Consider the following 15,911-nt stretch of genomic DNA (forward strand, 5'->3'; position numbering starts at 1 on the left):
GAGAAGCTGCTAAATTAATGTGCGCTGTGATTAAGTTACAAAAGACGTATCCATCATTAACCAATTGACATAAATACTTTCTGACCACCTGCAAAACGAGGGGATATTTTTCAAGTTTTAGATCCTTCTGCACGACAAGAGGGAGACAGAGGATTAAGTAACACGTCGTTTAGAGTGATTAGTTTATATTTAACTAATAATTAATAGACGTGTTGTAAGTAAGAAACTAAATTATAACTAACATCATAAATTATTTCTTAGTATGGATGTGTTGCACGTCAAAAATTGTAATGAATATGTAATAATTGTGCGAATATAAGCAACGCAAGAGCATCCAGTCCTATGCAGGATGATTCCCAGCGCTGATAAAATAAAGAATGACACTTAACAATGTAGTTGACTTTGCTATGGAGTTTATTCCTTCGTTTCAACCTCCCGCGACAAGGGCTGCCCCAAGTGCTTTAATTCAACTCTGTAGCTTCTTTTGGCTTAATAATTTTCACTCCTCACAGGGGAAAAATATCCCCCAGGATGCTGCTGCAGCTTCCGCTGCTGATAAACGATGGGGAAACGCGGTGTTAAGGAGCCGAACTGACCATCCAGGCAGCTCCCCCGGAGCCAGCCCGAGTGGAACGTTCGCCCCGGCGTCCGGGCTGGGGGTTCCAAAGGCGGGTGGTCACCATGGTAAACATAGAACGCTCAGGTCAGTCGCACCTGAGCCATGGCGCAGGCGGCTGCGGCTGCGGGCGCGGCCAAGAGAAAGAGCGGAAAGTCTCGGGCTCTTAAGCAGGGACGGGCTTGGTAAGCCCGGGGTTCGCGTCCCCTTCAGCCCCGGAGGGGGCGGAAGGCGGGAAGGGGCGGGCAGGACCCCGAGCCGCCGGCAGCTCCCGCCGGCTTTTGCACCTCGGGAAGGGGAAACGCTTCGCCAGCCCGCTGAGCGGGGCTGAACACTGAGCGGGGCTGAACACTGAGCGGGGCTGAACACTGAGCGGGGCTGAACACTGAGCGGGGCTGAACACTGAGCGGGGCTGAACACTGAGCGGGGAGCAGCCGGGGAGGGCTCAGAGGCTCCCGGGAGCTCTCAGAGAGGCTCCCGGGGGCACTCGGGGAGCTCTCAAGGGGGTCTCAACGGCCGCCCAGCCCGAGCACCCCCTCAGCCTCCACACGCCAGCCCCACTCGGGGCTCACTGAAGCAAAAGCTTGGTGCGCAGCCGCAGTAGGACACAGGGGGCGGGCCCGGGAGGCCGGGCAGGACGCGGTTGGGCGGAGCCATAAACGCTCCCGCAGGTAACGGAAAAGCGGTAACGCGCATGCGCGCTAGCTCCCCCCAACGCTCCATAGGGGGGCGGTGCGTCAGTCCCCGAACTGACAGCGACAGAAGCCAATGGGAGGGCGGTTCTCCCGGAGGGGCGGGGCGGGCGTCGCGCGGGATGGGCGCCACTTCCGCCGCGGCCCGGCGGGGCCTATGTACCAATGGCTGCTGGGGGCCCTCGGCGCTCTCTTCGCTGTCGCCCGCCGCCCCACGCCGCCCTCGGGCCCGCCGCCGCGCAAGAGGCCGCTCCCCAGGTCAGCGAGCCGCCCCCGCCGCCTCACGGCCGCCCGGGGGACTCGCCCCGCCACCAGCTCCCCCGGGGTGGGGCTTGAGGGACCCCCGGGGCCTGCTCGGCGGGAGCGAAGCCCGCGCGGCGCCTCAACCGCCGCTCCCCGGCCTGAGGGTGTTGAGGTGGGAGCGGCGGTTGTCGCTCTGGTGTCTTGCCCTGGGGTACCCCTCGCTCCGGGGCCCAGATCCCCCTCAGGGCGGTGTAATGGGCCCCCCGTGCCTTCCTCACCCTGCCGGCCTGGGTGGCCGTCCGTGTCGGGTCACCCTGTGCCCGCGGTCACCGTGGTTCACGTGTGGTGCCGTGAGATCGCGGCGGGTTCCAGGTGTTCCCCATAAGTCCCTTGGCAAAGCCCCTCTGGCCTCGTTCGCTTTCCATCTGTGCAGCAGGGGTTTGAAAAGAAGAAAAGGGAGACTGAGGGTTGACCTCTTTAATGGTTATCAATATGGAAAGGGGGAGTGTCAGGAGGATGGAGCCAGGCTCTTCTGGGTGACAACCAGTGACAGGACAAGGGGCAATGGGTGCAAACTGGAACACAGGAGGTTCCACTGAAATCTGAGAAGAAACTTGTTCCTGGTGAGGGTGTCAGAGCCTGGCCCAGGCTGCCCAGGGAGGTTGTGGAGTCTCCTCTGCAGACATTCAAACCCGCCTGGACACCTTCCTGTGGAACCTCAGCTGGGTGTTCCTGCTCCATGGGGGGATTGCACTGGATGAGCTTTCCAGGTCCCTTCCAACCCCTGACATTCTGGGATTCAGTGAATATATGTATTATGTACCGTGTTCGAGGAGTGTGGTTGCTCCAAGAGGCTCTGCTTAGTGTCTCGTGTTCTCAAGTGAATGGGAGAAGTGAATGTCTAGTGGAAAGAGCCACTTGTTGGACACGCAGTTGTTCACGGCTGCTGTGCAGAGCACAGTCCTAAACTGAGTAACGTGTCTTTGCTGCGAGCTGGGGTGTCATGGTCTGCCCGGGAGACCCAGTTGTGCTAAGAGATCACTGGGAACAGCAGGCGAAGCAATTAGGATGAAATTCAAATGAAACCACGTTAAGTGGCTTCAGGAGCTGTCCTGCTGAAAATAAGTTTTCAAACTGCACTCGCTGAGATGGGCTGTAAAATGGAACAGGTGTTCCCAGGTGCCCCGCATGAGTCTCTTCAAGGAAATCTAAACCACGAGGTGGTTGGTATTTCTGCCGCTCGAGGTTTCCCCTGGTAGAAAGATGAAAAATTCTGGGCATGGGTAGTGAAACTGGTGGGGAAAGCAGATAAGCGTTAGCTATGCTGTGAAGCGCAGTGTGTGAGTTTGCGAGGGGGGTTAACCTGTGAAAACTTAATTTTTTTTTTACAAATTTACATGATAAATCCCAATGAACTGTCCCTGACACTGGTGGGGGAGGAGTTTTTGAAAAGAACAGGACCTGAGCCTATGTGGGTATGTGCGGAATTACTGAGTTTTCTTGATACCTTAATTTTTTCCCTATGGTTTCTAAGGAGGCGAGGAAAACGCTGAGCATAAATAGGTGCTGTCTTCTCTAGAGCTTGGAGAAGGCCATGAACACACTCTTGCATGGCGAGCGGTTCCAAATCGCTTTAATTTTCTGGCCCATTTTTTGAGAGTGTTTCAAATATTACTCAACAAACACTCCGTGAATTAATTACCTGTTTCCCCCAGGCCCTTGGCAAAGCCCCAGTTGCAATGACACAGTTTAATCTTCTCACAGGGTTGTGTATTCCCAGCAGAGACAGCAATAGCTAAGCCCAGATTTGTTTTTCCCTTACTTTTTCCCCATCCGTGTTCCTGCATCAAAGATTTCCCCGTTTCTTTCTGCATTACCAAGACATAATTCATCTTTTCTCGCGATCAAACCAATTCCAAACCTCCAAGTGGTTGGTAAAGTCAAAAAGGACAAAGCAACACTCACAGGTATTGGGTGCTCTGCTAAAGCTGGAGAAAGAGGCACTTCTCTTCAAAAACAGTGATTGTGGCCACAGTCAGGGATTTAAGCTCTGCTTATCTCCAATGGTAGCCTTGTGTAGGCTGAATTGGGCTTTTTCCCCAATACTGGAAAATTTGCACTGAAATGCAGCTCAGAATTAGTTCGCTCTTGCTAAAAACTGAGCGGGAGGATACAAATATTTTGTCTTCTTCAGTTTTACCTTCTAAAATGTCAAATACACCGACTAAGAATGCATTTTTACAGGCGTTTATTTCACTTTAACACCTACCCCCAATATTTTCTGCCTGACTTTAATAGCACAGTAATAGCAAATATGCTTTATATTGTTTGAAAGGTGCCATTCAGCGTATCGGTTACCTTTTGTGCTCCTGATACAGACAGAAGATAGTCCAGAAGTGATGATACCAGCATAACAGTTTAAAAGAAATTATTTTGCCTAAGAAAGACCAAAGAATTCTTGAAAGAATCCTTGCTATCTTTCTTTTGGAAGCAAATAGAAAAAAAACCCAAAAAATCTAGGAACAACCTTTGTGCTCTGTTCCAAAGTAAAAATTTTTGCTAGATTTTATCAGTGTTATCGACTGATATAAACCTTGAAGTTATGCTTCGTAAGAAAGGGTGCAGCTAAGAGGTATTTCAAGAACGAGTTCACGAGCACTGATTTAGCCGTCAGTTATTTAAGTGGGTGTACGCATGGGTTGCTTTCCCACCTTTTATTTCCTGCCCTACTTAGGCTTATTGCAACTTGGTGTCGTGACTTACGGACTTGGATGGTTTAATAATCGCTGGTAGGCTCCTTGAAAAAGGCTTTACGTATTGACTTAAGCGATTTATTCAGTGATGGGAACAAATGTAAAACATTAGGAAGCGTGAAAAGAAGGAGAAAAAACCCAACTTTGGGCCCTGTGAAGGGAAGTCGGGCTGTTAGAAGCTGACCTGTGGTTGTGTAACACTTATCTGTGTGTTTTTTCCTCAGCGTTTCACCACTTCTGGAAGATCCTGACCAGACTGAATGCAAGAAGCGTAAACCAGGTATTGCACGTTGCAGTATGCAAATAGAAATCCTAATCCCCTTTTAAATCACATTCTCATACAGCCTTGGTTTTGGTTTGTTTTTTTTAGATTACGGCTTCTCGGGGCGTAAAGAGAAAGTCGAAGGTGTTTCTGGTGTGGTGAATTTGCCAAGCAAAGCGAAGCATAAGCACCGTAAGGCTTCGGTCAGCCATGCTGCTCCGAGAGAGCCTGCAGGAGAGGTCAGTGGGGATTTGGAAATTAGGTAGAATCTCTGCCAGGTGAAAAAGGCAGCAGCTCTCCCTAACGCATCTCGCATTTGGGGCTGCTGTAGGTGGTTCTTTTCCATTTCTTGCAGGCAGCTCCTGGTTTGTTGTGCTTAAGTTCGCATGTTCTTGTCTGGCACTTGCACCTGAGGAAGGAGCAAAATGTTTGTTGTCAACCGGATACTTGACAGTGTTCAAGTTCATAGTCTAAGTGTGTGTGCAAACCGTTACTTTTTTTCTCAAGCTTATAGCTAAGTAGTCAAAATACATTACTTTACAAGAAAAACGGCACACTTCCTCTGGATAAACCTCTTTCTGCTAGGTTTGTCATCTGTCAGCCCAGGAGAGGATTCCTGTAGGACTTTGGCTCCGGAAAAATGAGTCATGAACTGCTCCACTCCTTAGTTTGGTTCAAAGGTGTCGTATCTTTCTTGTTCCCCCGCAGAATAAGAGGAATAAGAAACTGTCGTGCTCTAATTATTAATTCCTGAGAGAGTCATGAACTCTTTATTTGCACAAAACATATTTTTCCAAGGGGTAAACTGTAAAACCTTGGAATGTTTAGGAGCTGACTGAGGAGAACTAAGTGATAACCTGTCGTTTTAATCATTGCACATCTGAAAACCTGTATTAAAAAATGAAGGTGTACTTGTCCTGCAAAGGTTCACATTCTGCTGCAACCTAAAAAAACCAAATCGTGGCCCTCAAGTCATAACAAAGCAGACTAAATAAAGCTTGTTTGCTTGGATTCACATTCAGGTTACACTCATATTGATACTTTCTTCTGTTTTTATTTAAGGCTTGGTCTACTTCTGATTCTTCACCTGAAAGACCAACAGATTCTGCGCTAGACGTAGAAATGATAGAAATTGGTAAGGCTGACGTCAAGTTAAGAACTCGTTTCTTTTTTGCCGTGCTTTGAGTAGTGTTTAATTTTACCCCTAGGCTTACATACGGATTATTGCAGGCACAATATCTCGGTAGCATCTCAGAACATTCGAGCATGAGCTCTCTTTCTTCCCTGCATCCTCACATTCCTTCTGGATTGGGGCCAGATGTTTCTCTTGTCATCTCATTTCTGATATGTCCCCTCTTAGCTTGCCAGAAGTAAATTGTTTCAAACGCTAATTTTAGGCAGTAGATCCCGATAAGCCTCTTTTATTTCAGGTTTAGCCTGGCGATAACTCATGTGCACAACTTTGTGTAGTTGCCAATATGAAAATGTGTAAATATCCTGAAGTGATATATAACACAAGTAATATTGTGCTGTAAGAGAGAAAATGAAAATTTATGAAAGTGCTAAATGGAAAAAATAATTGATGTTGGGTGAAACTCTTTACTGTAAACTCATAAAACTCTTCAGCTTCCTTGTATAGTTCCTGATGGTTTGTGCTCTTCTCTCGTAGATAACATGCCTTGTGCAACTGATACTTGCTTGAATAAGGAGACACTATCCTTTTATCACAGGACAATTCCATGTCTGAGGTAACAATCCTTCTGTTTTCTTTGACTTCTTCTGTCCAAGGTTTACTCTTTCACTTTTGTTCTTGAACTTCCTCTGCACTGCCTAACATTTCTATGTGTCCACGTAGCAACATTTTTCCAAAGTTTTCTAGGCTGCTGTACCAAGGGGCATCTCCAGCTGCACTTTTGAACATTCTCTTGATCCTGTTTCTTTTGCCGTTGATGTTTTTAGTGCGAGCAGGAATGGCAAACACTACATCAAACCTGCTCCAGACAGCGTCCTCACTCTGCGACCGCCCATTAAGGAGCGCGCCGGGCCGGAATCCACCACTTCGGAGGCCAACAAAACGGGGAGGCCCTTCTGCACTGCTGAGGAGGTGAGGGAAAACAACTTCTTGGTTATAACAAAGCTTTGCTTAACAGCACGGTGGGTTGTAGTTAATGAAGTTGAAGGAATGCTCCTGTGAGATCAGCGTATAGCATTTTATTTGCCTGTATGTGCATCCAGTCTCGGAACAGAGCAGTACTTTGTTGCCCAAAGATTGAATTTTAAAGCATTTTCATGGAAGTGGTGCACTTTGGGAGGATCCTCCAACTGGTTCTGCTTCTAAGTAGAGCTGTTCTGCTTTGTCACTGTCTATTTGTTGGAAAGTTGTTTCACTATTTTATCCTTAACCTGGGTCAGTGGTGATCTTTACGTAGTAACTTTAAAAGGATAACATAGGCAAAAAAACACACACTGTTGCTGAGAATCCTTACAGCACTATCTGAGAGGTCTTTCCCTGCCCTTTCCTTCCAATATCTTAAGCAACTATTGGAAAATTTCTGATAAAACTAGTTTATGTGGGAGAAGAACTTAACCAAAGTCCCGTGGAAAGCTGTGGAGAATGATTAAGATACCCTGTGGACTCACAGCACCCAGTTGTTATGTATATTGACAGAAATGTGTATATTATCCTGAATTATTATGCAAGAGGTGCAGACAGCTGAAAACAAGAGATCCCTGTTTGAGGAGACAGTTGCAGAAGGAATTTTGAGTTTTATAGTGGGACACAAGTTCCTAAAGCAGGGCTAACATTGAAGTAAACCTCAATAACGTGCCGGTATTTTGGGAATGGCCTGTGCAGTCTGCACTGTATCCAGATTACAGACATTTCCTTCACATGCAGTGATTCTCATCTGTTTGGTTTTGTTTCTGTTCTGCTAGGGCGTTCAGCAAGAAGAAAAAAAGAAATACAAGCAGCTCTTGGAGCTGGTAAAGGAAAAATATCCTCGAAGCTGCCCTAATCCACAGCCGACAAGCTTCCGCAAGTAAGCAGAGGAAAAATAACCATTAACTTTTGGTGGTAATATTGTAGCCGCTGTAGTGGAGGGGAATGAATCTTTCCTACTCTCAGTGTGCCAGAGGGCTAACACCCCCCTGCAGCTCCCTGCGATGAAGCCTGAATATTCTCTGAATATTCTAAGGGTGAAATTCCTTTGCTGTGGATGTGTTTCTCTTTCTTGTCTCTGTATGAAGAACAGTATCTATTTCTAGTGCTGGCAGTGTAACTTGTAGTATAAAAACCCCCAGCACTGGTTATTCCCACCTTCCCCAGTCCTTCTTGCACAAATTCTAGGAAGTTTTCTCTTTGCAGTATACTAAGGTGACAAAATCCTGCTTGTGTGTAGAATTCCAGTTCCTAAAGCAACCTGCAGAGAGGAACTTGTGTGTAATTCTGATTTACACATTGCCAGTGATGAGTATATTTGATGTCTTATAACTGTGTCAAGAGATTGCACGAAGTTAACGACACAAGTGGAAAATACGAAAATCATAGAAGCCATTATCTTAGTGAAATAATTGTGCTTCAAAAGGGCCTAATTATTGTAAAATACCGATGTCACGGTGGTGCTGAAGTTCCAGCATGCCTTTCTATGCGGTAAGACGGTAGAAAATGCCGTGTTTTCTTGCAGTTTCCTTTAAATTCTGTGTTAAATTCTGTTTCCAAGCCTTAGGAAAATCCCTTGGTGGTTTAGCACTGATGAGCTTGTAGTCCCTGAGGTCAGAGAAGAGCAGGTCTGAAGGAAAATGTCCCAGAAATATGTATATTGTGGACATTGCATTCTCAGTGTCAGCATGATGAATAAATAGATGGAAAAGAATTGCTCAAGGATGGTTGTAGTGAATGCTGACCTGTCCCATAATACAAAATGACCTCCTCAGGTTAATCCAGATATTTGTAGGATGTGCAAAGAATATCTTTTAAAGAAAGACCCAAAAAGCCACTGATTTGCTGGTGAAAAGGTAAAGGATTCCAATTTTTTGATGGATTAGTCTCTTTTGAAATCCCAAAGAGACAGAAAATCTGATTCCTGTATCTTCAGTACGCCCGAGTTGAAAGCAGTAGTTGAAATTCCCTTTGCGTTTTGTTGTGAAACCAGATGGGATGTTTCTCTCAGGGGATTAAACAGCCTAATTTTACTTATTTCTATTGCTTTAATATAGAATGCTTGCAATATAGAATGTAATGTATGGTGTAGGAATAAACCGTTTCCTTTCTATTAATGCGTATGCACTGATAACAAATTCCACGCACGTCAAAATTGCGTTTTTTTGTTGTTTTTGTCTGTGCCAGTGTCCAAGCCGGCCCCAAGGAACCAGTGACGACCGTGAGTCACCTGGAAGAGCAAAAATACGGGGGGGATTTCTATCCCCGCGTGACACTAAAGACCGGCGACTGTCCCCGTGATTCGGCTCTGCTCCGCTGTGCGGGTAGGCTTCAAATCAGAACGGGGCCTTTCCTTATGTCTCGAAGGTATAGATTGTGCTGAAAAGATTTGTCAGTGCTACCGTATCATTAATCTGTGTCCGCTTGTAAGGAAATCTGAATCAGGCAGCGTGTTTGTGCTAGGACAGCTTATGGCAGCTTTTAGACTGAAATGAGCTGTCTTTGGGAAGAAAGGGGAAAAAAAGTCTTGTGAATAGCTTTTCATTAATACTTCTTTTTACCTATCTGTGACTTTATTAGGCAATCATACAGGTTTTGAAATTATTTCTGAGCAGGTGGGGAAAGCTTGTTTTGTGGTGGAAAAGGGCAAGCTGTTCTTCTGAACACCTGGCTTTGCACAAATCACTTGTTTGGTCACGTGCAATCCGGGATTTAAAACTTAATAAATGCCCTGCTCAACTCTCATACACCAGCACATGATATTCAGAGTTCCAACGTCCTAACCGTACCGTCATTAAAACATTTTTGTATTTATCACCCAAACCCCTAGAACTATGTACATCTGATGGCAATTGAAAGTTGACTTCTTGTTTTCGTATTACTCCTTTTCCACGCAGGTGTCAAGTATGCGGAAGTTCACAACCCCCAGTGGCCTCAGGGAGGCGATATGATCAGGTAGAGTCTCTTTAAGTCGTGGTTCTCATTTCTTTTGGCTCCTTGCACATGTCTCAGCCTCCGGTAGCATCCAGAAGCAGACAAACCATATCTATCATCTCAGGGCTGTGGTGTTTGCTGGGGCAACAAAGGTGGTGAGGGTAAGAGTGGCAGCCCTACTGAGTTGTCCATAGATTTGCAGAGTCTGTTTTTGCTTGTGAATGTCCTTCTGCCAATCCATCAATGATTTGGGGGCTTTGGGTGCAGTAAGTGCAGCTCCAGGGTGGAATTTTGTATGGCAGTTGGGTACACACGTCTTTCTTCCCTGAAATGAGAGAGGAGGAAGCGCAGATGGGAGCTGAGATGTGGTTGTGATGGTCAGTCCTGGTTTTTAGCAAATTTCTTCCCTTCTTTCTTGAAACATGAGCACTGGACGGGGCTCTGAGCAACCTGAGCTGGGGAAGATGTCTCTGCTCATGGGATTGGATGAGCTTTAAAGGTCCCTTCAGCCCCCTATGATTTTATGATCGTCACTGTTTCCCCTAAGCTCGAGGGGAGAGGAGGAAATAACTGATAGAATATGATGGGTGCAAGGAAAAGCAACATTTTCTTGCCTTTTTTTTGAGATTTAGCTCCCAACTGAAGTCATTCAACAAGGCTTCTTGTATCTACTCTTACACCACGCTGGACTGAACGCCTGTAAAGCACAATGAGCGTAGGATACCTTGAGAGTCTGGTGTAGCTCTCCCTCCTGAAAAACGGGATATTTGACAACCCAAAATCTTTGTTTTGAGGAAGGGACATATATAGGGACAACTTTAATGTCTGTGTACCTGTTTGCTCTTCATAGTCGGCATGGTTTTAATGATAATCCTCTCCAAAGGGGGATAAAAGACAAGGAAACATCCTGTAGCTGCCTCATTTTTAATAACAAGGAATCAAAGGAGTCTTGTGCATGTGTGCAGCTGAGGCTCTAGTCAGAACTGGCCTTGAGCAAGCATTTTTTGGTCCAGAAAGTGAATTCTTGATGATGTGGGGCTGTGTGGATGTGCAGCTCACTCCTCTCTCCCTTTCTTCCCCTCTCTCACCTCTCAGGTACTGCACACCAGCAGAAAACTCCCGTGAACAGGCAAGGCCAGGGAAACAAGCCACTGCAGGGGTAAGCTTGTGCAATTCATTAGTTCACTTTTTAGGAAAATATAGCAGCTTGAGATCAGAAATTTTTGCACTCTTCACTTATTGCATAAGTGATGTATTTGTCCCAGTTGTTTTTCCCAGGTAAAGCAAGAGCACTCTTGGATGAGTAGCATTATCGCAAAGGGTTTCCTGCTGTTATTCATTTTATTTCTGCATACTACACTCTACTATTTTTACTCTTCCCCTTCAATGTGTTGGGTATAGCCTAAAAATCTTTAATTCGCAGACTTAGTTGAGCTGGACTGTGGTATCGTTAGTCTTCTCTTGGTTTGCGAGATGAGAAGAACATCTCTTTGGCTTTCATCTCTGGTCACGGCTTAGATCAAAAATAAGATTTTAATAATGGAAATCAGAAATATTAATCCCAATGTCAACTTGTAGAGGCTTTGCTGGGATTGGAATGCAACCATCAATAAAAAGTAATTTTGGAATTTGGTTGGATATCTGTACAAAAACCCAGTTCTGTACACGAGCAAGATTTTCTGCGCTGTCCTCTAGCAAACAAATGGGTGTTAACGTAACGTGCTCGTGTCTGACAGAGACAGCATGGAGCTGCCACCTCGAAAGAGCTGTTGTCACGCCTGGCGCCTGTTCTGTCCAGAAAATCACCTCCCCTTGATGTGGAAGAAAAGAAATTCATGAATGTGGAGGCAAAGAAATTCAGCAACTTGGAAGAGAAGAAATTCAGCAACTTGGAAGAGAAGAAATTCGCCAACTTGGAAGAGAAGAAATTCGCCAACTTGGAAGAGAAGAAATTCGCCAACTTGGAAGAGAAGAAATTCGCCAACTTAGAAGAAAAGAAATTCACCAACTTAGAAGAAAAGAAATTCACCAACTTAGAAGAAAAGAGATTCCTGAAATTAGAAGAAAAGCAATTCCCCAAATTGGAAAAAGCAGCCGAACGCTTTTCTCCGCTCACAGAGGTAACGCAGCTGACAGTCTGTTACACAAAACAGAAGCTGTGAAGCAGCTGCAAGGAATTCCATTGATTAGAGGTGCTTTTAAGGCTTTTTTAAATCTTAAAAACTTGCATTTAAGCTGTTAGTGAGTCCCTGCAGCTGTGACTTTGCAGCAATAAAGCTGCTTTTAAGGTTTTAATAATATACTCCACACACTCCTTCAGTTGTACTGACCTCACTGTTTGTGGGGCTTCTGTGACCAAGCCTAAAATTAGTCCAGGTTTAAGTCTCGCAGAGCCGTGCTAACCTGGTCCGTACAGTTATGTTGGCTCTACCTCTTCACTATGGTCGTAAAATCCCAAAAGCAGATCAGATTGTTTTATACTAACAGGCCTGGTGGTTTATTTGCATTCCTTAAGCAGACTTAGATAGAAACACTCTCGTTTGAGCCGAACGCTGAGGTTGACACGCTCAGAACTCAGTTCCACAAATCCTTACTCGTTTAATCGTTCGGTTTAGGCCATGGAGAGAGAGATCGTCGCCGCGTTTCGCGACGGTGACCCGGGGGAGATCATGAGCAGTGCCTTCAAACTCAGGGTTACGCGGGAGGACATCCACACGCTGCAGAACCTCCGCTGGCTGAACGACGAGGTAAAACAAGCTGGAGCATGCTGATATTCAGCATTTATTTAAAAATACCCTTTCACTGTGTACGGAAGTCACTTCAAAGTTATTTGACCACCACTGCAGTGCCTAGAAATAGCTGTGTGGTTCTTATTTTAGGGTCTAATCTTCCTGGAAGTTCCTTTATTTCCTGTATTATGCTGCTTGGTTGAGGTTACTGGAGTGGGTGGCAGGTGGTTTTATCAAACTCCAGAAATAACCAAGCGCAAAATTGTCATAAGAAAAGCCGGCAGCTGAGACTGAAGTTCTCTCAGCTGCGTATTTAAGGGTGACCAGCAAAGACGCGTCACTGTGTTTATTTGCTAAGCCAGCGTCTTATTTCACATCTCACGTTTCCTCTTTGTGGTACAGATCATTAATTTCTACATGAGTCTTCTGGTGGAAAGAAACAAGAAGGAAGGCTATCCATCGGTCCATGCTTTTAGTACTTTCTTTTATCCTAAACTCATTTCGGAGGGCTACAAAGCTGTGAGAAGATGGACCAGAGGGGTGGATCTCTTCAAGCAGGACATCGTCTTGGTGCCCATTCACTTGAGAGTCCACTGGGCGCTGGCGGTGAGTGAAGTTTTAGAACTGTAGAACTGGATGGGGAGAAGAAATGAGCAAGAAGAGTCATTGAGATTTTGTGTGCATGCAGCACAAGATCGTGTTTTGTCTCATGGTCACCTTCTAATTTTATAGGTCATTGACGTCAGAAAGAAGACCATCAAATACTTTGACTCCATGGCACAAAAAGGGAGCAAGATTTGTGACACTTTGTTGTAAGTAACTGCTCCATCAGTGCTTTTCTGGGCCGAACGCTGAGGAGGTTTTTATGTTTTGTACGTGGGATTCAGGCACAAAGTAGAATTAGAGAATTATGGTTCTTCGCTTGGTTTTCCTGTTCATCCTCCGATGTGATTTTTAGACCTGTTGCGCTTCTTGATCTCATTCCTGAGCAGCAACCATTAGCTCGCAGCTTCTCATTCTGATTGTAAATGTAAAGATTTGGCTTTTTTCCTCCTTCAATCAGGATCCTCTGACACCTCCCTGGCCTGCGTTCATTTTCCTGGCGCCCCTCAGCAGCCCGTTTTTTATCAGCCCTAATCACAGAGTGATTTAGTGTTTTGTTTTAACCGCAGCCGTTACCTGCAAGAAGAAAGCCGGGAAAAGAGAAATCAGGAGCTGAGCATTTCGGAGTGGACTCTTCACAACATGGAGCCACATGTACGTGAGCACCGCTTGGATTTTCAATGGGAACCGTAACTCCTTGTCGCAAACGTCTTGACGCTTTCTAATAAGTCCAAGTCTTTAGGAAATACCTGCAAGGGTCTCGTGTTCTTACGCTATCGCCTCAGGCTGCAAATGGACGGGGAAGCTAGGCTGGGATTAAGTCTTTAAGCCATGTTTTTCCTTGCTGGCTGAATATTTTAATGAGTCTGTCACGTTAAGGTGAATCTGCCTTTGCCCTCGTTTCCCAAATCAATTTTGAGAATCTCTTTAGCTGTTGTCAGCTAAAAAATCAGGTTTGGATTTGGCATCATGGCTTGGGGCACAAATCCTGACCTGTGACAAAGCTGATGTTTCTCAACACATTCATAATAAAAACCAGCATTTAAAGACTTGATTTAAGAAACACGACGCTGTGCGAACCTCAAGACACCTTGAAGGGTGCCAAGAATTCGGATGGTAACATGCAAGGAAAGGCAGCGGAGGGGAGGGTTGGTGTGTGTTAATTGGGTTTATGCCCTGTGCACAAGAGTTGGATTCTGCAGGTAGGTTCACACGTGTCTTTTTGGTCTGGGTAGGCTGTGCTACATCCAAATGGTTTTTAAGACAGAGGAAAATTCTCCATCTTCTTTCCCTCCCTTAGGAAATTCCTCAGCAAACCAATGGAAGCGACTGCGGTGTTTTCACCTGCAAATTCGCCGATTACATCTCCAGAGACAAACCCATAACTTTCACACAGGTGAGCGAAAGGTTCAAAACCAAGAACCGGGGAAGTTACTGGGGAAGTTACCCGGTAGCACAGGGGTTGAGGTTTTGTACCTCTGGCCCATTTTGGTGCCCGGTTGTTGGGGCTGGAGCTCCAGCCTTAGGTCTGGTACCCACGAGATAATGGGCAAGATGTTGCAACCGCGGGGTTTGCGATATCCAGATTTGGGATTCTTTTGAGAAACGGGGCTCAGCCTTTGACCCGTTAAGTCCCTGGTTATTTTCCAGCATGGTGCTATTTTACTGAAGTGCCTGCAAGCTGTTGTGTAGTCAAATTGGTTTTCTTCCCGTGTCGCCCTCTTAGGAGCCGTGTGGGTTTTGTACCGTATGGGCAAAGGTTGCCAGTTTCTAAAAGGAACTTAATATTAAAGAACTGGGTGTTTACACATATTTTCTACCTCGACTTTGTGTTTAATTTCTCTCTTCTCTTTTCAGAATAACATGCCTTACTTCCGCAAGAAGATGGTATGGGAAATAATCCACCAGCAGCTGCTGTGAGACGTGCACTACTAGAGTAACACTGTGATCACCCACGGGTGACTCTTTAGTTATTTTTCTAATACTTTATTTGAAAAGGCAGCAGCGGGCGCACAATTTTCCTCTTTAGCTTAGGACGTAGCGGTTAAGGATTTGTGTTCGGTTTTTCCCATCCCCCATTTTGGAGACGGTGACTCTCTTTGCAATTTAACCAACGCACCTCGAGTGCGAAGCACGACGATTGTCGCGACCTCGCCGAGCGATCGGTGAAGAGCAAATACTGTGAACCCCTCGTTGTTGAGACGGACGCTCGTACCTCGCAGCCGCCTCACGGACAAGTCGGATTCTCACCCGTGACGGCTGGATTTACCTTCCCAAGGACAACGTGCTTGGCTGCTGTTTCCTCAAAGAGAGTTTTCTTCGGTTTCTGAAACATCCGCGATCTACTTGATTCCTAAAACTGGATTTGTGCTGAGCATGGAAAGAATGAATTCGCCATCTTTTGGAACAAATCCATAGTGAAGCCCCTGTGGTTGGGTTTTTGTCTGTCTCCAGGGAGTTATCTAATGTGAAAAGAGAAGTATTTATTTCTTTTTATTAAAATAAATATGTATTGTTATTTAAAGAGCCTTACTGGAATGAAACTCTACTTGGTAACAGAGTGATTTTTGTATAAATTGGAAAAAAAAAGCTTGTTGTATGGGTGTGATTATTTTTAGGTCGCTTATAGGACCCCAGGCAGGACCTGGAGTGTAATGGGAAGGTGTGGGGTGAGTAATGGGAACGTAGGATGTGAGTAACGGGAACATAGGGTGTGAGTAATGTCACATCCCCCGCTTGCTGCCCTGGGTGGGGGGACACTCACCATGCGGTGTCACCCACCCTGTGATGGGGTTGTTACTCACAAGAGGGACGTGGGGGGCTCAGCCCCACCTTTTGGGGCTGGGGGCCCCATGGCCATACCAGGAGCAGCCGCTCCATGTTGGGGACAGTTTGGGGACAGCAAAAACCAAACCTGATGC

General features: G+C 45.9%; 1 protein-coding gene across 2 annotated transcripts; it reads left to right on the top strand.

Moving 5' to 3' along the window:
• The first annotated feature begins 1,384 nt into the window (after positions 1-1,384).
• SENP2 (SUMO specific peptidase 2) lies at positions 1,385-15,533 on the top strand. 2 transcript variants are annotated; one of them, XM_065845131.2, is made up of 17 exons: positions 1,385-1,566; positions 4,529-4,584; positions 4,675-4,805; positions 5,629-5,701; positions 6,236-6,314; positions 6,526-6,670; positions 7,501-7,604; positions 8,912-9,048; positions 9,622-9,679; positions 10,754-10,817; positions 11,395-11,778; positions 12,274-12,405; positions 12,790-12,993; positions 13,120-13,199; positions 13,560-13,644; positions 14,291-14,386; positions 14,848-15,533. In XM_065845131.2, the coding sequence occupies exons 1-17, from the start codon at positions 1,385-1,387 to the stop codon at positions 14,908-14,910; spliced, it is 2,073 nt and encodes a 690-aa protein (XP_065701203.1). In that variant the 3' UTR covers positions 14,911-15,533. The 2 variants fall into 2 exon arrangements, with proteins under 2 accessions (XP_065701203.1, XP_071668465.1); XM_071812364.1 differs by lacking the exon at positions 11,395-11,778 and having other exon boundaries at positions 1,447-1,566.
• The last annotated feature ends 378 nt before the right edge of the window (positions 15,534-15,911 follow it).

This window comes from Patagioenas fasciata, chromosome 9, assembly GCF_037038585.1.
Source record: "Patagioenas fasciata isolate bPatFas1 chromosome 9, bPatFas1.hap1, whole genome shotgun sequence".
NCBI classification, from domain to species: Eukaryota; Metazoa; Chordata; class Aves; order Columbiformes; family Columbidae; genus Patagioenas; species Patagioenas fasciata.

What these genes read in the sequence shown, in the direction of transcription:
- SENP2 (XM_065845131.2), top strand. Translation starts at nt 1,385, where the DNA reads ATGGGAGGGCGGTTCTCCCGGAGGGGCGGGGCGGGCGTCGCGCGGGAT. An exon ending in CGTAGAAATGATAGAAATTG is followed by an intron (nt 5,702 to 6,235) that starts GTAAGGCTGACG and finishes CTTCTCTCGTAG; the next exon opens with ATAACATGCCTTGTGCAACT. An exon ending in AAGATTTGTGACACTTTGTT is followed by an intron (nt 13,200 to 13,559) that starts GTAAGTAACTGC and finishes TTTTAACCGCAG; the next exon opens with CCGTTACCTGCAAGAAGAAA.